Raw genomic sequence first — 21,136 nt, forward strand, 5'->3', positions numbered from 1 at the left:
GCTAAGTCTCTTTGTTCATTTGTTTGTTTTGCATTTACTTTCATGCATTACATTTCTTTTAGGTTTATATATTTTATTATGATACATTTTGGCTTCATGCAAGATAATGGAGCTCAGGAAATTAAATTGATTTTCTTTTTTAATCAGGGCACAGCATTTTACCTTCTGGAATTCTAGCCTTTTTTCAGTTTTGGCTTCCAGCAGCCTATTTTTCCTTTGTTTGCGGGCTGTTCACAACATTTTTTTCTGTTTTTAAATGTATTTATTTATTTTTCAATTTGTTTACTTATTTATTCTGTGAAAAACAACACATTTGACATAGTATCCCTTAGGATACAAAAAAAAATACCACAACAAATTAGAGTTTTCTTATTAGAAATCTACAAAGAACAACTACTCTTATGATCTATGTGTCTTGGTAAAGTAATTTTTTTTTTTGACAGGCAGAGTTACACAGTGAGAGAGAGAAACAGAGAGAAAGGTCTTCCTTCCATTGGTTCACCCCCAAAATGGCCACTACAGCCAGCGTGCTGTGCTGATCTGAAGCCAGGACCCAGGTGCTTCCTCCTGGTCTCCATGCAGGTGAGGGGTCAAGCACTTGGGCCATCCTCCATTGCCTTCCCGGGCCACAGCAGAGAGCTGGACTGGAAGAGGAGCAACCAGGACAGAATCCGGCACCCCAACCAGGACTAGAACCCGGGTTGCCGGCGCCACAGGTGGAGGAATAGCCTAGTGAGCCGTGGTGCCAGCCGGTAAAGTAAAATTTAAACCTTTTGTGGAAGAGAAGCATTTTAAATTTTCCAACATGAGCTTACTGCAGTTTCCTTGTTAAAATCATTCGGAATGGTAGAGCAACTTAGCCAGTTTTGTGTGGCACAAAAGGAGAAAAATCTGGATCTCTTACTGCAGAGCTCCATATCTGATCTGGCTACATCTTCTTTGTTTGTTTGTTCTTTTTATTATGTTTATAAAATGGGAAATGCTAAACTGTAAGAAATGGTAACAAATTGTAGTACTACACAAATAAGAAAATCAGTAAAAAATGTTTAAAACTCAAGAAAATAGTCAGTGCTGTGGATGCACCTTCTCAGAGGAAAATGTGTATTCCAAGTTCTAAAAACTCACTTTCCCACTTTGACTCATCTATATACGCTTATTCCTAAATCAGTGTAAATTGAACAATCTGTTCATGTACCTATCCAAAGTTACATCTGTGTAACTATTTAGACAAATGTCCATCATTTCTCAGTGGCCTCTGAAAAACAAATGCCAACATCTCATTTTCCCTTGATGAGATTATTGGGCTCTTTCCTGATTACTACAAGCATGGATATCATAAAAGTGATTATAAAAATTGTTTCTATTTATTAGAACACTAGTAAACTAAATGCTTGCTTCCACATCAGTGGAAGTCCCATGTGGGGTGTCATGGACAGGGTAAGAGGCACTCAGGTAGGATCAAGGGCAGTGGCAGAAATGGGAGATTAGTTATACACAGAAGGATTTGCAAAGAAGTAAGTATAGTATGGATATTGGGAACCAGGTTCTTCACTGTTAGAAGAAGAGGCTAAAATATGAGCATGGAGGAAATCTGTCATGTGATTTGGATTGGCAGTAAGAATGTGACCCTGTGGTTTCTAATATAGTTATATAGAAATCTAGACATAAATGTGAGCAGAAATATTTGAAGACACACTAAAAAGTTTATGAAAGGAGCTGGCACCCCGGCTCACTAGGCTAATCCTCTGCCTTGCGGCACCGGCACATGGGGTTCTAGTCCCGGTTGGGGTGCCGGATTCTGTCCCGGTTGCCCCTCTTCCAGGCCAGCTCTCTGCTGTGGCCAGGGAGTGCAGTGGAAGATGGCCCAAGTGCTTGGGCCCTGCACCCCATGGGAGACCAGGATAAGTACCTGGCTCCTGCCATTGGATCAGTGTGGTGCGCCGGCCGCAGTGGCCATTGGAGGGTGAACCAACGGCAAAGGAAGACCTTTCTCTCTGTCTCTCTCTCACTGTCCACTCTGCCTGTCAAAAAGAAAAATAAAAAAAAAGTTTATGGAAGGAGCAAGTATTGAGGTGCACTTGGAATGTCTACATTTCATATCGAGTGTCTGAGCTTCAGTCCTGTCTCTGCTTATGCTTCTAGTTCACTGTTAATGTGTTCCCTGGGAGGCGGCTGCAGCTGATTCAATTACTTGAGTCCCTGCCACTCACATGGGAGACCCAGATGGAGTTTAAGGTTCCTGCTTTGGCTTTTTCTCCCTTTCAGAAAATAATATTTGGAACATTTAGAAGAGTTTATGGAGATTGGAATTAAAAGATGTTTATTTTGATCCAAAAAGTTTTTGATATCCTTGCATAAGTTTTTCAAAATCTATATTTTTTCTTGACTTGTTATAAAGATCCTTGTATGCATGGACTTTAAAATTTTTGTACCAAAATAAATTCACTTTTTAATTGCATTTTTCTACAAGCCTTTGGAATGAAATTCATGTAGACACAAATATATACAGATATGCACATATGAGTATATTTTTATCCCTGCAAGAAAGATCTAGGGAGCTGCAGCACTCAATGGCAATGTGCACATCTAGAGGCTGATGCCTTCTATGTACTACACTCCATTAAAATAATCAAAGCCCCTTGGAAAAATAACTGATGCCAAAACTGTGCCAGAGAAAGGACTACCAAATATTAGAATATCTTGTATGAGAAAGCAAGTAAATGTTCATAAAGGGATGGGAACATCAGAAGCCATCCAAAACCCATTAGATAATAAATAATGACAGCAATGGATTATAATGCATTGAAGCAAATAGAGATCATGAACCCATAAAGATAAAAAACAAAATAAAAGCTTGATATGGAATATTTATATACTTTCAAAATATTTCTTCACAAAGTGCATATTAATTAAAACATGGAATAATTTTATGATGAACAAGCCTCACAGATATCAAATGATCAAAACATACATCATCAATGGCAGGATAGATTAAAATCATGAAGAATTTGAAAGAATGCAACAAAAAACAAAATATCATTTCTGCGATAGTCCTGCTGAGAAGGCAGTCCCTGAATCTAATCATGAAAAAACATCAGACCATCCTTATTTGAGAAACAACCTATAGAATAATGATCTGTAACTTTCCAAAGTATCAAGATAATGAATGACAAGGAATATTTACAAGGGAAGGTCTAAAAGAGACTAAGAAATTTCATAATTAAATTCAATCAATGATTCTACACAGGATAATTCTTTTTTTTTTTTTTTTTGACAGGCAGAGTTACACAGTGAGAGAGAGAGAGAGAGAGAGAGAGAGAGAGAGAAAGGTTCTTCTTTCCATTGATTCACCCCCCAAATGGCCGCTACGGCCAGCCCACGGCACCAACCCAAAGTCAGGAGCCAGGTGCTTCCTCCTGGTCTCCCATGAGGGTGCAGGGTCCAAGGACTTGGGCCATCCTCCACTGCCTTCCTGGGCCACAGCGGAGAGCTGGACTGGAAGAGGAGCAACCGGGACAGAATCCGGCACCCCAACCGGGACTAGAACCCGGGTTACCGGCGCAGCAGGTGGAGGATTAGACAAGTGAGCCGCGGTGCCAGCCATGGATAATTGTCTTTCAAAGAACCTTCTTGGGACAATTGACAAAACTTGAATACGGTTTGAAGATAAGATGTGAGTAATATACCTATGTTCATTTCCTGAAATTGATGGTTTTATTTTAGTTACGTAATAAAATACACATGCCTGTAGGAAACACATGCAAAGTATTCAGGATTAAGGAACAGGAAAAAAGTACTCACAATTTCTATGTAAGTTGGTGTGGGGCTCCATGGGATGCACAGCCATGGATCCCCCACGTCAAGGTCGGTCTGATAGCTGTTGTTGTGTCTTTATAACAAGGCAGATGTTGCTAGTTTCAGTTAATGGCAATGCTTTCCCACGGTTGGGACTTTCCAGAGGAGTTGAGAATGTTGTAAACAACAAGATGGCGCCGAGGACCGCGCGGTGAGCCTGCCTGCTGCGTGACACCTCATCTGATTGGCCCGAGGACGCGTGCACACTGCGTGAACAGACAGCGGATTGGAGTGTTCCATGCATGGACTTGAGCCCGCTTGCAATTGGCCAGATTTTTTATATAAGCTGTGTGATGAGGAAGGAGGGGGCTTTTTCTGTCCACTCTCCTCCCTTCATTCTTTCTCTGTCACTGTTATTTTCTCATTAAAAGTCTGCTGAAGACCGATAAGCTGCGAACAGTGTCGTTCCTTTGCGGGCAAGGGAGCGACAAATTGGGCTTCTCCAAACTTTTTTAAAAATGGTTTTTGAAATTCAAGTGTGAAATGGTTTATAAAAGGAGGAGCATTTGGACTAGCAGTTGCTGGTTAAGATGCCTGTGTACCACCTCAGAGTACCTGGATTCAATTCTCTGCTCTAATCCTGACTCTGGCTTTCTGCTAATGTTCACCCTGGCAGGCAGCAGGTACTGACTCAGATGACTGGGACCCTCCACTTATTTGGGAAAACAGCATTGGCTCCTGGATTCACCTTGGTCCAGCCCAGGGCGTTGCAGACACATGGGGAATGAATCAGTGGAAGTGGGGCTCTCCTTCCTCCTCCTCTGTTCCTCTTGCTCCACTCTCTTCTTTCTCTTTTTCTATAAGTAATTACCAAGAAAAAGAAACAAACATAGAACAGACAGTGTGTAAGGGAGAGAGCTCCAAGTGGTGTTTGCAGAAGGCAGGCTGGCAATAGGCAGTCCTCAAAGCATTCCTCAGGGCAGATGCTCTCTCTCCAGCTGGGTCTCCATCAGCAGAACTCCCACTCACTGTTCTCACTGGCACTCAGGCCACCATGTAGCCTCCTCGGTAAACTCCCCTGCCCTTACAGCAGCAGCACCCTCTATTCTTTTATGCCTACCATCTGCCACCATCCTATGGTTTCTCTTTTTCTACTGATGTCTTTAGACTATACTCACAGGTTTACAGAATGTAAATTTATAGCTTATACAATCAATAGGATATCATGTATTTATTTGAGCAGAACTGAAAAACAGTTTATGATTTTTGTGTAGAACATCAGAGACCAACGTTTACACCTATTTATTCTCAGCTATCTTTTATCTAGCAAATCAAAGGTAGTAAGAAGTCCATTTAGCAAAGAGGAAAATGCATGGTTCTCTCATGAAAATAAGGGGATTGGCTCTCCTAATGGGCACAGGTGAAGGGTGAATAGAGACTACCATGGAGCCAGCCTGATGTGGAGAACTAGGCCTATGCCACAGCCCCTGGAGGACGGTGTCTGTGCAGAGTACTTACACAACAGACACCAATAGCTCCCCTGTGGCCATTACTATCAGGAGAATGACACACATGCCAAATAACACATTTACTGAGGAAAATAATAGGACTTTGTAAAGAGATTCAATATTTATTTACCTCAGAGACCAAAGATGCACCAAATCACAAGATTTGTGGATGCACGGAGGAGTCATTATAGTATAAGTATGTTTATAGCCTCCATCAATAGAAGAGAGTGGGAGGACATAATTCTTTAATACATTTAAGGCCTAGGGAGTTTCATGAATGTGAAAAGAAAATAATCCCATCATAAAACCCGTGGTCTGCTCCCATTGAAGCTCCCAGCTGCACACGTGGAATCTCTAGGAGGTATATGAGGGAATTCAAAATCCATAGTTTCTTTCCCAAAACATACATTTCCATGACATTTTTATGAGTCCTCATATGCATGAATTTCAAAAAATTTGTGGCAAAATAAATGTGTATTTTAATTCAATTTCCCACAATCTCTTTGAAGTACACTTACACCATGTCTGCACTCAATCCATGCCTTCAAAAACCAGATTGGGAGGTAGGGGTTCATTCCAAAGAAACTCTGAGGTGTCAGAACAAGGTTCCAAGTTCATCTGACAGGAAGGACAAACACTACACCTGTAGCTTCCTCAGTTTCTAGACCTAGGTCAAGTCCCCATCCCAGTTTGACCTGTGGATTCACAAGTGTTAGGCACCTGAGTTACATAAGGAACACAATCCTTGCCTGGAAGTCACTGAGTCACAGGCTTTGTCTTAGCAAAAAATAGTCTGCAAAAATATAAACTGGATGCCTTCAAAAGTCATAATTTTCCATTTAATAATTCATCCTTACTGCCAGGAAACCTCTTACGGAAATCACACATTACCAAAGGTGACAGAAAAGCGACAAAGGTTACAGTATAGCCAGCATGGGAAAATGCGGCTCAGAAAGAGAAAAGCACTGTGAAAAGTTCACACAGCAGGGTTAAAATAGAATCCAGGGGTTGGTGCTGTGGTGTAGAGGGTAAAAGCTGTCACCTTCAGTGCTGGCATACCATATGGACACTGGTTTGAGTCCTGGCTGCTCCACTTCCAATCCAGCTCTCTGCTGTGGCCTGGGAAAGCAGTAGAAGATGGTCCAAGTCTTTGGATCCCTGCAGATACATGGGAGACCCAGAAGATATTCCTGGCTCCTGGCTTCAGATTGGCCCAGCTCATGGCCATTTGGGGAGTGAACTAGCAGATGGAAGACAATCTCTCTCTCTCTCTCTCTCTCTCTCTCTCTCTCTCTGTTTCTGTAACTCTGCCTTTCAAATAAATAAATCTTAAAAAAAAAAAAAAGATCCAGGACTTTGCTCCAAGGCAGCACAAGGGAGAGCTCTTCCAACAGCAGAAGCAGTCGGAAATCCCAAATTACTAGCATGGTTAAAGTTACTGATGTCCTTTAGGGATGCTAAATTCTTACGGCAACATCATAGGGCCACAGGAGATTGGCTCTTGCCTTCAGTGGCCCTGTCTTAGCAGCCCAAAACAGCATATAAAAAGGGTTTATTGTTGTGTTTTGTTTGCTATTTCCTAAAACATCTGCCATGGCCAGTAGCAAGAACCAGAGGAGAAAAAACTGGAAGACATCTCTTTGCCACATCTTACAAGTTAGTGATTATTCCACTAAAAATGAGAAGGAGCAAAGTCTCATTTCCTAAGACACTATGAGTAGGCTAGAGATGGAGAGAGGGTATGGAGTGGTACCATAAACCCTTTAATCATCTCCAGCACTGGTAGATAGCATCTATAGAAGACAGGTTCAAACAAACGTATTCTTCTTCCAGGATGGAACACTGGTGTAGAAGCAAGCAGTCGTATATCTAGTCGCTAAGACACTGTTATCAGATAAATCTGAATTCAGATCATGAATACACTGCATACTCTTTGTGACAATAGCTTTCATGATACATGCATCTTTGGAGTTCAACCACACAATATATATAAATTGCTTTGCAAAATAGTAAGTGCCAGTAAAAGGGAGTTAGTGTTAACACATGAGAAAAAGGAAAGGGAAATATCATTTTCTGAAAAACTCCTCTAAACCAGTACATGGAAGCTCTGCACTGACAATTTATATGGTTTATACACCTTAATTTTCCTAGTATCAAACAAAATGGATAAAACTATTTCCATCTTACAAATGAGGAAAAGAAGATTCATAGAAACTCTGATCTGGGGGACTCTGTTTTTCCTTCACCATGTTTGATGGCTGCATTTCTCCATTTGACTGATTCCCCCATCAGCCATCATGCTAATGATGCACACCAACTACAACTTTCCTTTGGGGTAAAGTGTGGTTTTAAGCAACAGTAGTCTACTTTAGTCTACTTTAAGTGATAACAACATCTGTCTAAACCACCCAAATTTATGTTCATAATTTATTTTCCTTTTATTTTAAAGAGAGAAAAAGTACAGTCTTGAAGGGACAAGCAGAAACAGGAAGAGGTTCCTTGGACAGCTGCTCCAAGCCTCTCACAAAACACAATTCCAGAGGAGCAACCTCTCCTGCCTAACAGAGTAGAGACACCGCGAGGACGCAGGCTACAGCCAGCTTTTGTGCAGATCCCCAAATCTGAGGTTTTCATTCACAAATCTCCACCTTGGCAAATGCGATCCCCTCTATTTTGGCATTCACTTTCATTTTCTCCAGTTAAATTATCGCCAGTTCTTCAAAATCCAGCCAGAGTTTCCCCTTTTTACTAACTTTTGCTGATACCCCACCATAAAGTTAGTTGCTAAAGCGTGATTTATTCCTGTTTAATGAGTTCTATCTCACTATATTAGAAGATATTATGCATAAGTTTTTCCTAGTAAGAATTTTCAGTGAGTTAGGGGAGAAGGATGGAATATAGCAGTGGAGGTATATGTGTGCTTTTTTGTGTTAAAAAAGATTACCTGACATGAAATTCTTTGACTTGTTTTTTTGTCAGGCCCTTAAATGCATGTTATAATTCTGAATTCTTTTAAAGGAGAGCATAAGATTACTTTTTAAATCTAAATAGAGCATAAAAGTCCGAGAAACAGTGAGCTAGATCCTTAAGGACAAAGACCACATTTTAATCATTTTTGTATTCTCAGAATACAGCACAGGGGCAGACAAAAAGTAAGTGTGAGTGAAAATTGCCTGAATGAATAACTGTGCCCAAAGTCCTAACACTAATTCTCTGGAATCAGAACCTTCTAGAACAAAATAAGGTCCAAGTACCAAAGTTTTCTTCCTTTTCTGTTTATTCTTTCTTCTAGTGAGACTGTACTCATATAAGGTAAAGGTAGGACCTAACTTCTTGTCTGTTGCCCTTAAACAAGATGTCATGGCTTGTCTTTTCAAAAATAATTCTCTGGGGGCTGGCATTGTGGCACAGTGGGTTAAGCCACTGATTGCAACACCAGTAACCTGTATCAGTGCTAATTCAAGTCCTTGCTTCTCCACTTCTGATGCACCCCCTGATAATCCATCTGGGAAAGCTCTGGAATATGGCCCAAGGTTGTGGGTCCCTGTCACCCTTGTGGGAGACTTGCATGTAGTTCTAGGTTCCTGGCTTCATCCTGGCATAGCCTAGGCTTTTATGTACATGTGTCGAGTGAACTAGCAGTTGGCAGATCTATGTCCCTGACTCTCCCTCTGTAACTCTGCCTTTTAAATAAATAAAATAAACCTTTCCAAAAAAAGTAATACATTTAAATGAGGGAGTGATAAAACTGGCCCAAGAAGCTTCTGAGAACTGGATTCCAGAAGTCATTTGCTTCTCCAATGTATAAAACTCTGTTGGCCAGTATTCCCTGGAGGGGTTTGTGTAGGGGAATTCCAGCACAGGAAAGAAAATTCCAGGTAGGGCAGATGGGAACTATGACTTACATGTGATGCCACAGAACAGCTAGAACTCATCATAAAAATTCCCTATAGAGCACAGCGTTGACGACCGATCCAAGGAAGATCACGAGCATCACTGACCAGCAAGGAGCATGGAGGTGAGCTGAACATACACCTCTCAGCCCAATTTCAAACTGCAGGAACCTTCACCCCTCGATCCTCAGGGAAGCTGGGAGTTAAGCAGCAGCTGCTGGTTCCTTGTTGTGCATGTTACAACAAACATGTACTTTCCTCCATCAGCCCAATGTCCATGGTTGGCTTCTGCACACTGGCCAAGAGACTCAGGCTGGAGATTCTACAGCAGCACTTCCAACTAGTTTGGGGCATTATTTTGCTGCATTAACCCATCCCAGCCTGTCCTCCTCGGTGAAATAGATAGATGATAGATAGATAGATAGATAGATAGATAGATAGATAACATTGCCATGATACCTGAGTAGTATTAAAAGGATTAATTTAGGGACAAGTATTTGGATTGTCCCATCCAATTACCACCCACGGATCTACAGTTCCCCAAATCAGGCTCATGCAAAGAGAAATCAATTACCAGGACACAGAAGGTTTGAACAGGCATGTTGGTGGTCTCCTGAGAAGCCAGGGTTGGCTTTGACACTCCCAAAAAATTAACTGCCTTCTTATTTTACCTGTGGTTGTGGGCACAATTTTGAACATATCAAAGCAATCCTTAAAAATACAAGTTTCCCCCAAAGAATGTCTGTAAAGGAAGAAATGCTTAAAGTAAGGACACAAAGTAAATTTGCTTCCCAGTAGGTCTAGGCCTAGTAGTCATCATTTAAAATGCAAAAAAATCTGTTTCCAAGAAAAAAAGTATATATACATATATGAATACATATGCATACATATAGGATATACTGTGTACATCTGAAGTGCATGTGACAAAATATTTTTAAAATAAACAAAATAAACTTACAATAAAAAAGAAACCATTCAAGAAAACTGAGTAGATCCAGTGGGGCTCAAGTCAAACCTGGCAGGTGTGGCCAAGGAACGCATCAGATTGCAGTCTGCCCAAACCACACACCTCTCCTCCAGGGAAGAGAAACCGCAGCAGTAAGGTGACAGCTTCATCTGGTAGCAGCTCTGCACTAGCCTTGGCAGCACCTCATGACTTGACCTCTAGTAACTCACTTAACATTCCTGGGCCTGTTCCTCACACAGGCAGTAAAGATACAAATGTTCACCTTCTTGCCCCTTTCCTGCAGTGACTGTGAGAAGTTATTAAAAAATTCAAGAAGCACTTTACAAAGATGTGTGAGGCCACAGGGGTGGCAGCACTAACAAATGGCCCCATACAGACAGGAAGAAATGATGGGCCACACTTTGGAGAATTTCTATAGAGAAGCTGCTCACTTACTTTGCCTTTCTGACAGACTTTAATCCATCCTTAAAAAGTCCATCCTGGGAAAACCTAAGAACCCCTGCTGCCTGAAAATTTTCCATTATAAAGACTGGTACCTTCCTTTATTTCCTCTTTTCTGTTGGCTGCCCCCACCAAGAGTTGTGTGTACCACATGGTCACAACTGTGAGAACCCAAAACATACCAAGCCACTTAATACTGGCTGGCTTTTAAAAAATATTAACTGGGTAAAATATTACTATTGATCAAGTATCCTCTTTGTAAACTATTGTCTCCATAATTAATAACAATATTGTCTCCATAATTAATCTAACTAAGGGTTAAATCAGATGATGTAAGGGATTCAGTCCACTAACCTGGCTTCTAGAATAGAAGGTGTTCAGGAATGTCGTTCTCTATCCAATTCCCCACCTTTCTACATTTGGTGAATTAGAGGATATAAAATAATCTTAAAAGAACTACAAACATCAATAAAACACCAATAAAATATTATTCTCGCATGAGGATGTTAATTTATGCGCTTTGCAAGCCCTCTAAGTATTCACACCCATGTATTATGTTATTTATTACGTTATTCTTACAGCCGGAGACGCAGAGATGCATTCCAGGAACAGAGCAGCAGGTAAGATTTTTCCAGAAGACAGAGTTTAGGAAAGGCCAGGATTTGCCGGTGGGTCAGTAGCAATAAGGGTTCACTCTTAAAGGTTCATCTTCAGGAAAGGAAGAAGGAAGAAGAGCACCGACCGATTCTTGAGAGTTTTGGGGTTAGGGAGGGATGCAAACAAAAGCGAACACCTTATAATTTCCATTCCGTTTCCCCTGGAGACTTTCCAGTCCCTTGGTGAGGGCCCGCACGTCCGCAGCCTGCACACGCCCCGGGCTGGACTCCATTTCCCAGAGTGCCCAGGCGCTCCAGTGTGTTCCGTGCTCTACGTGCGAACGTGGGAGGTCGGTGCGCGCGCGCCTGCGAGTCCCCGGACTGGCCTGGGGCGTCCCCGGATCCGAGCGAGCGCGCTTGCCTCCCCGCACTCGCAGACCCCGGCTCCGCGCCCGCAGTCCCGGCTCTTTCCGAGCGCAGCCCCCCACTCCCGGGCCGGCCCCCGCTGCTTCCGCTTCCGCCGCCCCGCGTGCCCAGGACTGTCCTGGCGGCGCGCTCCCCCTTGCTCCCGTGCGTCCCGAAGAGCGCGGCGGTGCTCCCCAGGGATTTCCACGGCAAGTACAGAGCCGGCAAGGCTGCGGATGCGTGTGTGCCTGCGGGCGCTAGGGCAGCTGGCGGGTCGGGGACAGCTGGTGCACTTTCTGGGCGCGCTTCCGGGGCGATCGGGGCTGATCCCCCCGGGCAGCGGCCAGGGGCTGAGGCTCGGGCTGCCCTGCCTTCGGCCGTCGCCTCCTACCCTTCCAGCGCCTGGCGAGCCCCACGCGCTCTCTCAGCCTTTCCTTTAGGCGTTTTATTTAGGGGGATCCGAAGAGGGAGCGACCCGACGCGGGAACTGTGCGTACCTGTACAGCGAGAGGACCGCGAAGGAAAGCACCCGCACTCCGGTTCTCAAAGCTCTGTTCCCACTTTGGGTCGGTCGTGAGGGCCATCTTCTCCGTGTATCCCGTGCAGTTTCCGGCGGGGCGGGAGAGGTCCTGGCGGGAGCCCGGGCAGCCGGCGGGATGGGGAAGGAGAATCTGATGAGAGTCTGCCGCGCGGTTCCCAATCTTGCCCTGCCGGCCAGCGGGGTAGCCGCGGACACCTCGGGCAATTGGGGTCCTGAGCGCTGGGCTGACTTTGTCCCAGCAGGAGCAGCGTGGGGGCGGGGTAGGCCGTGGCTTTGTGGTGTCTAGTTAACAAAGACTTTTTGCAGTTTGGAGTTTGAGGCTGTGGAAAAGTAGCTGATGACTTATTTGGCTGCTTTTCGACTTTTGTCTTCAGTCCTTTCTTCCTCTTTTAGCAGGGCTGTCACTGTTATTACTTGTTGATCCCTTTGCAAGGTGAGAAGTGCTCTGAAGTTAATGCAAATCTACCGCTTGGGGCAGTAATGGGAGCTGTTTTCCTCTGGAAAGTGCTAACAGGAAGAAAAGTTAACACTTTCCCTTTATCTGAAACTTTACCATCATCTCAATGCTCCACCCATGTTGTTACAATATATAGTGTTTTAATTAAGATGTCCAATTAGTTTTCTTGTTTTGGGTTCTGTGTTTAAGCCTATAACTTTTTTTTACATTGGGAGCATATCAGCTATACATTTTTATGACTGTGCTCTGTGGAAGCCTCCAGACAAGTTGTTAGTGTGAGGAGGAGGTAAGAAAGAAAAGGGAAAAGAAAAAAAGTGCCCACACAGTGGGAGTAAAAGAGATAAAACACTATTGCTGCCTAATGTTCAGCATAATAAATTTTTCAAATGATTAACCAGGCTTGAGTGACTCACCTGTTCTGTTAGAGTGTCAGCAGAAATACCAATTTTTGAAGCTCGTTAAATGAGGTCACGTAGGAAGTATAAAAAGTGAATCCTGGGTAGGAAGAGTGTTAGGGTAGCAGCGTTGCTCCTCTCAACCCCGGTGTGCTGTTTGTTCTTTTCTTTAGCATAACTTCCTGCCATAGTGCTTGTTGATAGAGAAGCAGCTCCTTCAAGCCCTTCAAGCAGCTGTAAGCTCACTCACATGTTGCGTAACCATTAATTGACTTGGAAATATCCAGTATCAGGATTCCTAGGCTTGTCAGTCTAACTGGCTGTCCAGGGCAGGTCATTCCTTGTACTGCTACTAAGTTGGTAAGCAAATTACTTGCACGTTGTCCTTCCACTCCACAGCATTTCCTATCTCATTTTCAAAGCTGTGACAGGCTCCGGGTAGGCAGGTGGTGGTATTTACACACTGCACAAATTGCCACTACCAACCAAGACCCACAGCAGAACTCTTCTCTAGGGAAGTTTTCCAGTCAGCTGGTGATTATTTTGAAACAAAATATACATGTTGTATCCAAATAATGGAAGTTGTTCCACACAACCCTCCCTTTTATGTTAGTAAGGAAAAGGAGGGAAAAAAGGTTCAAAATGCCTTTTCTGTCCTGGTCCAGCTGCTTCTCCTCACTTCGTTGTTACCCATCCACTAGGATTAGCCCTGGATTTCCTCTGACTTCTTTGTCCTTTCATTTTTTTTTATATATTTATATTTTATTTTATTTAATGAACATAAATTTCTGTCCTTTCATTTTAATTAGATGCAAGTTCATGTAAGAATTAGACAAACTGGGTCTCTGAGTTAGGAACGGACTTCAGAGTTACATATCTACCTGATAGCTTGGGTTAGAGAACCTCCAATCTCAAGATACTTTCTTATTCTGGAATTTATATTATTAGATATTGTTTGAAAGAAATAAGCTAGTAGAATTTGCCTGTCATGGAGATTGGGGTGAAACAATTAGATGTGCTGTAATATTTTGAGGAGCATCCAAATTCAGGGTCCTAGAGGTTCCAGTGTGTGCTTCGACACTTTGACCCTCTTGCTGAGGGGAGACCCATCTGTAAGCCTCCCCCATATGTGTGCACAACAGATCGTCTCTGCTCAGGAGAGGCTTCAGGTTGGACTTGAAGGACCTTGCAGGTTAGGGGAAAAATACAGAGCAAGGCAGAGATAGGGCTTCTGGACTGGGATGAGAAGGGAAAGGGAGAGGGGAGATGGGTAGGGAGCCGCATAGTGACTGTGTATGTGGGGATAGGAATACACACACAGACACAGCATGTTTGTCTAAAGAACAAAACAATATTCAGGAACTGAAATAGCTTATGAAGTACCCGGCTGTACTACTTGGAGGGAGCCCTCTTACATGTAGTTGTTTACTTGAAATCAGGCTGCAACAGAGAATCCATTCCCTGACTCTGATTACAACATTCCTTCCTTAGGTGGTTTGGAGCAAAAGTTACCCAACTTTTGTTGACTTTTGTGAGTGTAGGCTGGTAGAGCATATTCTGTACAGATGTGTGACATCTCAGCTGACATTTTAGTTTGCCAGATCTCCATGAAAATAATCCGCCTTTTGCCTTTCTCAGCAGAAATCAGAGCAACATTATTCTTCTGTGTCTGGGGCCAGTGACTCTTTCCCTGTGCTGTGGAGGGAGATACTCTGACTCAGAATTGTAGCACTTCAGCCTGAGGAATGATGGGCGGAGTTCAGATGAAGAGGGCTTCCTGCCCTAGAGGTCTTTCCTTGGCTGCAAGCATAGCTGTGCTCTGTGCTGGGCCACTATGATGGGATGAAGAGGCGCTGTGAGACTTGGAAGGGCTAATCCCTTGGTTAAGAGCTTTAGAAGTTAGAACTGGGCCAGAAGAATTGGAAAGAGCAAGCATTTGAAAAGACTTTACTTGTGTGGCAGACTTCATTATGAGGTTATTTAATAGGCCATTAACAAACAGATTAGTTGACAAAATCTTTTTTTTATTTTTTTATTTATTTTTTTATTTTTTTTTTTTATTTTTGATAGGCAGAGTGGACAGTGAGAGAGAGAGACAGAGAGAAAGGTCTTCCCTTGCCATTGGTTCACCCTCCAATGGCCGCCGCTGCAGCCGGCGCACCGCGCTGATCCGATGGCAGGAGCCAGGATCCAGGTGCTTTTCCTGGTCTCCCATGGGGTGCAGGGCCCAAGCACCTGGGCCATCCTCCACTGCACTCCCTGGCCATAGCAGAGAGCTGGCCTGGAAGAGGGGCAACCGGGACAGAATCCGGTGCCCCGACCGGGACTAGAACCCGGTGTGCCGGCGCCGCAAGGTGGAGGATTAGCCTATTGAGCCACGGCGCCGGCTAACAAAATCTTAATTAATAAGTTACAGGATTATTCTTCTAACCTCCATCTGTCCATCTCCTATTTCATCCCAGGGACTCCATATGCTCCTTAAGCTAAATATATCCGATGCAATGAAATTCAGTCTTTTTATTATAATGAAAGCAGGCAGATGTAGAACTTAGTGCTATGCCTAATAATAATAGCAGACATTATTTGAGTGTTTCTTGATGTCAGACAATATTCTGGATGCATTGAAGGTAGCCAGTTGTTTACAACATCTTTATGAGATAGGTGTTATGTATCTCCATTTGCGGTTGAGGAAACTGAGTCCCAGGATTTTTAAGCAAAGTTCCCTTTGTCACATAAGCAAGAAGGAACATTGATGAGAGTCAACCCCAGGCAATGTGGCCTCAGAGTCAATTAGAAGGAAGAAAACCCCAGGGGAGGGAGACCTATGAGTCAGATTCATGAGATAATAAGAGTATTAATGATATTTCTCTCTGTTCACTGAGTGCCACACACTGTTCTTTTTCAGTATTTATTTGAAAAGTGGAGTCATAGAGAAAGGAAGAGAGACAGATAGAGAGGGATATACAGAGAGCTGCAGAGAGAAATTCTTCATCCACTGGTTCACTAACCAAATAGCTTTAATAGCCAGGGCTGGGCCACATTGAAGCCAGGAGCTGGAAATTCCAACCAGATCTTCCCCATGGGTGGCTGGGCCCGTGTGCTTGGGCCTTCTTCCACTGCTCTTCCAGGTATCTTAGCAGGAAGCAGCACTGGAAGCATGGAGTAGCCAGGTCTGATGTGGGATGCCAGTGTCATGAGCAGCAGTTATATAACAATGTCTGACTCCAAACACTGTTCTAGTACTTCATGGATGGATACACTTGAGACAGGCTGTGTCCATACTAGAAGAAATTGTAGAAATCTTCTGTAGGGCAGCAGCCTTTAGGTACAGTTGATTTTAGCCCACTATCAAGCCTTTGTCATCCTTGCCACACTGTGGGTTTTTTGAGTTAGGAACTGTGTCTTATTCATGTTTGTTGCAAGTTTCTGATGAATTGCCTGCGATTTACTAGTTAAACTCTTAAAAAAGTTTGCTAAATGTATTCCGTGATGGGATGGGGCAAGATGATTTAGTATCTGTTAATTCCTAATCTTCTTTGTGCTGCAGCCCCTGTCTTTGGGCTGCCCAAAGTACTTTATAGATCCTGTGGTTTAAGGAGTGTTGATTGTGGGCTGGCAATGTAGTGCAGCAGGTTAAGTCACCACTTGTGATACCTGTATCACCTATCAGACTGCTGGTTTGAAGCTTGACTGCTCCAGTTCCAATCCAGTTTTTTTAATATGTCTGGAACAGCAGCAAATGATGGTTCATGTACTTTGTTCTCTGCCATCCATGTGGGAGACCCAGATGGAATTTCTGGCTGGCTCCTGGCTTTAGCATGTCATAGATCTGGCGGTTGCAGCCTTTTGAGAAGTGAACCGCTGGATGGATGATTGATCTCTTCCTTTCTCTCTCTCTCTCTTGCTCTGCATTTTAAATAAATAAATATGTAAATAAATTAATTTTTAAAAAAGAAGTGCTGAGTCTGTGAGACAGCAGACATGCATCTGTTCTTTGTGTGCCTCCTTTTCTCAAGGGTAAAGTGGGATGAACATTGATAGAATTTACACTGGACCACTTTTTCTTAGTAACTTTGGAGAGAAGATGAAGAAGTAATAGAAGGCCTACAACTATTTTTAATTTTGAGCTAGGAGAGAACTGTATCATGCTGCTTTATTTTTCTCATTTTCTATGTATCGTATTTAAATAAAACTCAAGAATTTGTTTTCCAAGGTGGGTGTTTAGTGCACTGGTTAACATAGCACTTGAAGCACCTGATCCCATTTTGGAGTGCCAAGTTCAAGTCCTAAATCCTTCATTTCTTTTTTTTTTATTTTATTTTATTTATTTTTTATTTTTTGACAGGCAGAGTGGACAGTGAGAGAGAGAGACAGAGAGAAAGGTCTTCCTTTGCCGTTGGTTCACCCTCCAATGGCCGCCGCGGCCGGCGCACCGCACTGATCCGATGGCAGGAGCCAGGAGCCAGGTGCTTTTCCTGGTCTCCCATGGGGTGCAGGGCCCAAGCACCTGGGCCATCCTCCACTGCACTCCCTGGCCACAGCAGAGGGCTGGCCTGGAAGAGGGGCAACCGGGACAGAATCTGGCGCCCCAACCGGGACTAGAACCCGGTGTGCTGGCGCCGCTAGGCGGAGGATTAGCCTAGTGAGCCGCGGCGCCAGCCTAAATCCTTCATTTCTTAACCAGCTTTTTGCTAATGTACACCCTGGCAGACAGCAGGTGATAACTGAAGTACCACACATTTGGAAGACATGGATAGAGTTCCAGGCTCCTGGCTTGAGTCTGACCCAGTCCCCACTATTGTGGGCATTTAGGGGTATACCAGTGTCTTTCCCTGCCTTTCAAGTGAAAGATAAATTGCTAAAATCTTAAAAAAAAGAATGTATTTTCCCTTGTATCCTACAAAAAACTTCTTTTGCTCTATGTAGATCTTATTTGTATATTTTGCAAATTTTCTTCTAAATATCAATATGAAACCTTGCTGAGCACTGCCGTCAGGCTGTCTACTTTGCTCCCATTCCATGATATATCCCCTTACATCATCTTCAGTTCACTGTAGCTGCTCATAAACCCCCAGGCTGCCTCCCCATTTTGCATCCTTGTGTTCTTTCTAAGAAACTTGGTCATGGCCATATGAACTTTTTTAGCAGCATCCTAATCTTTTAAGAGACTTAATGTGCAGATTGTGGAGTATTTGATTTTTTTTCTGAGCCTTAGCCTTCTGTGGGTTACTTTATGAAGCTGATTTTGGGTAGTGGGTAGAATTTTGCTGGATCAGAAGTTGGGGCGGGGAGTTTGATGTTAGGGAAATAAGGCTGTCACTGCCCTTTTGTCTGTGCCCTACCTTGCAACCCATGCCTGCCATTGTATTCATTTTTAGAACTCTGGAGTGAAGACAGTAGTGATGGAATGAAGGAAAGAATTTTTCTTAGAGAATTTAAGAAGCTGACTTTTTTTCCTAACCTAAGCTTTGCCTTCTCACCTCCACCCTTCCTGCCCATTTGTTCCTACTTTTCAATCTGGTACTTTTAGGTTTTTCCTTTCTTTTCTTATACTACTTTTGTCCTATACCCAGCCTTGCTCCAAAAAGGAGTAGTGAATACAAATTATGAACTAGTGAATATAAATTATGAGCTAATGATTCAGAGAAAATTCATATCCAGTGTGGAACATAGAAAAGAAAAATTCATTTAAAAAGAGACACCATGCAGAATTCCTCTAGATGACTTTTCTTTCTTCAGAGCTGCATCAACAGTAATTTATTCCTTCTGATAATGTGACACAAAATAAATACTTCTAGGTTTCCTGATTTACATTCTCTGTTGGTTCGAGAGGCTGGCAGGTTGTTAGAGCAGGGGAAGAGCATCTGTCTTCTATTCATTTGTGCTGGGCTTCAGGTAAACTGGAAAGAAAGGAAATTTTTGCACAGGAAAAATGAAGTTGTTAGAGGATTGAGGGAAGGGAATCTAGAGTGTAGAGGGGAATAAGTGCAAGGCAGTCTCCATAGGGATGTTTAGAAAGAAAACCAAATGAGAGCTAAATCAGAGAGCAAAAAAAAAGGGAGAACTTGAAGATATAGGTGGGAAGATGGGAAATTCGCATCATCTCAAGGAATTATGAGTAATCTTATAACATCTTTTTGATGAAGTTGTAGGGAAAAAGGATTTTGTGCTCATAGTTGGTAGAAATATAATACAGTAGAGTCTTTTTGGAGGGTAATTTGGCAGTTCTACCTGCAAAATTTTTAAATGCAAATGTTCTTTGGTGGGATTCAACTAGAGAAATTTTTCCTACATATATTTGGTAAAGTACATAAAGACTTTGTAAAGTTCTTTCTAATATTGCTTGTAATGGGAATAAAATAGAAGCAACCTAATTATATATTATTAAGGAACTGATATTGTGATACATGCATATAATAGAATAATAAATATGGAATGGTTTGAAAAATGATTTGGGTACAAAGTACTTATGTATAAAATAATGTACAAAAAAGATACCTATTTGGAAAAATACATATATACATATATATATCTTTATGAAGGTGCTTCAAAGGTTCATGAGAAATGACGTTAAAAGAGAGGTTGTTTTGATGCTCAAAAATTGAAATCCTTCGATAGTTTTTTGTGATATACACTTTATACAGACTTTTTGGAGATGCCTTCTATGTATGGATTTCAAAATTTGTTGCACCAAAACAAGTAGTTTTTTTTTTTTTAAAGATTCATTTATTCTTTTTGAAAGTCAGAGTTACAGTGAGAGAGGGACAGAGGGATCTCCATCTGCTGGTTCACTCCTCAGGTGGCTGCAATGGCCAGCACTGAGCCAGGCTAAAACCAGGATCCAGGAACTTCATCTGGGTCTTTCACATGGGTGGCAGTGGGTGGCAGTGTCCCAAACACCTGGGCCATTCTCCACTGCTTTTTTCAGGCCATTAGCAGGGAGCTGGGTCAGATGTGGAGCAGCTAGGACATGAACCAGTGCAAAAAGGATGCCACAACACCAGCCACTATACAACAACACCCGCCCCAAACTTATATTTTAATTCATTTTTTCATGATGTTTAAAGCAGCCTTGTATGCATGCATATAAGACTTTCAGAAGTATGTAAGAAACTGTTAAGAGCAGTTTCTTCTGGGAAATTTGAGTAGGATAGAAAGAAGGGAGTAACACTTTTATTTTATGTTCTGCTGCAATATTTGAATAGCTTATATGTGATATATTATTTTTAAAGATTTATTGATGTTATTTGAGAGGTGGAGCCTCAGAGAGAGAGAGAGAGAGAGAGAGAGGTAGAAAGAGAGAGCGAGTGAGCGAGAGATTTATCTTCTATCCACTGGTTCTCTCCCCAAATTGCTGCAACATCTAGGATAGACCAGGCTGAAACCTTGAGTCAGGAAACTCATCTGGGTCTCTCACGTGTGTGGTAGGGATTCTAGCACTGGGGCCATCTTACACGGCCTTCCCAGGTGTTAGCACAGGAAGCTGGATCAGAAGAATAGCCGGAACTGAAACACCACAATTCTGGCTCCCCCAGATATTATGTTTATAATGAAAAATTCTACTGTCTGGTTTTAAAATGATAATTTGTATATCCTGGAACAGAAAAAGGACATTAGGTAAAAAGTACAGAAATGCAAATAAAATGAGGTTTAGTCAATAATGCTATATCAATATAGCTTCTTTAATTTTAATATAAGATGATAATAAAGGGGCCAGCGCTGTGGCATAGCAGATAAAGCCACCACCTGTAGTGCCCGCATCCCATATAAGTGCCAGTTTGAGTCCTGGCTTCTACACTTCTGATTCTGCTCTATGCTATGGCCCAGGAAAGCAGTGGAAGATGGCTCAAGTCCTTGGGCCCCTGCACCGGCATGGGGGACCTGGAGGAAGCTCCTGGCTCCTGGCTTCAGATCAGTGCTACAGAAGAGAAGATGTTTAAAAGTGTTTAAACAATTCTTTAAGTGAGTAAGAAGGAGTGCACAGAGAGTAGATGTAAGTGGTCAGTGTAATCCATTTAACCAGCTCTGTGAGTGGTCATTTCTATAAGATCTTTTTCCTTTAAGTTGGCACCACAGGAGGAAAACCAGGGCACTCCACTCCTAGACGTTTTCAAGTTGTATTTCTTCCCTCCTTATGC

The 21,136-nt window shown here is 42.7% G+C and overlaps 1 protein-coding gene across 1 annotated transcript in view; it reads left to right on the forward strand.

The window, feature by feature from the left end:
• Positions 1-21,136, forward strand: part of LOC138845290 (zinc finger protein 300-like) — a 95,453-nt gene that overhangs the window by 10,502 nt on the left and 63,815 nt on the right. The window contains exons 2-3 of the mRNA XM_070057153.1: positions 11,186-11,224; positions 11,466-11,818. Coding sequence (XP_069913254.1) covers positions 11,186-11,224; positions 11,466-11,818 — 392 coding nt within the window. The remainder of the gene's footprint in view (positions 1-11,185; positions 11,225-11,465; positions 11,819-21,136) is intronic.

Source organism: Oryctolagus cuniculus, chromosome 15 (genome assembly GCF_964237555.1).
Source record: "Oryctolagus cuniculus chromosome 15, mOryCun1.1, whole genome shotgun sequence".
NCBI classification, from domain to species: domain Eukaryota; kingdom Metazoa; phylum Chordata; class Mammalia; order Lagomorpha; family Leporidae; genus Oryctolagus; species Oryctolagus cuniculus.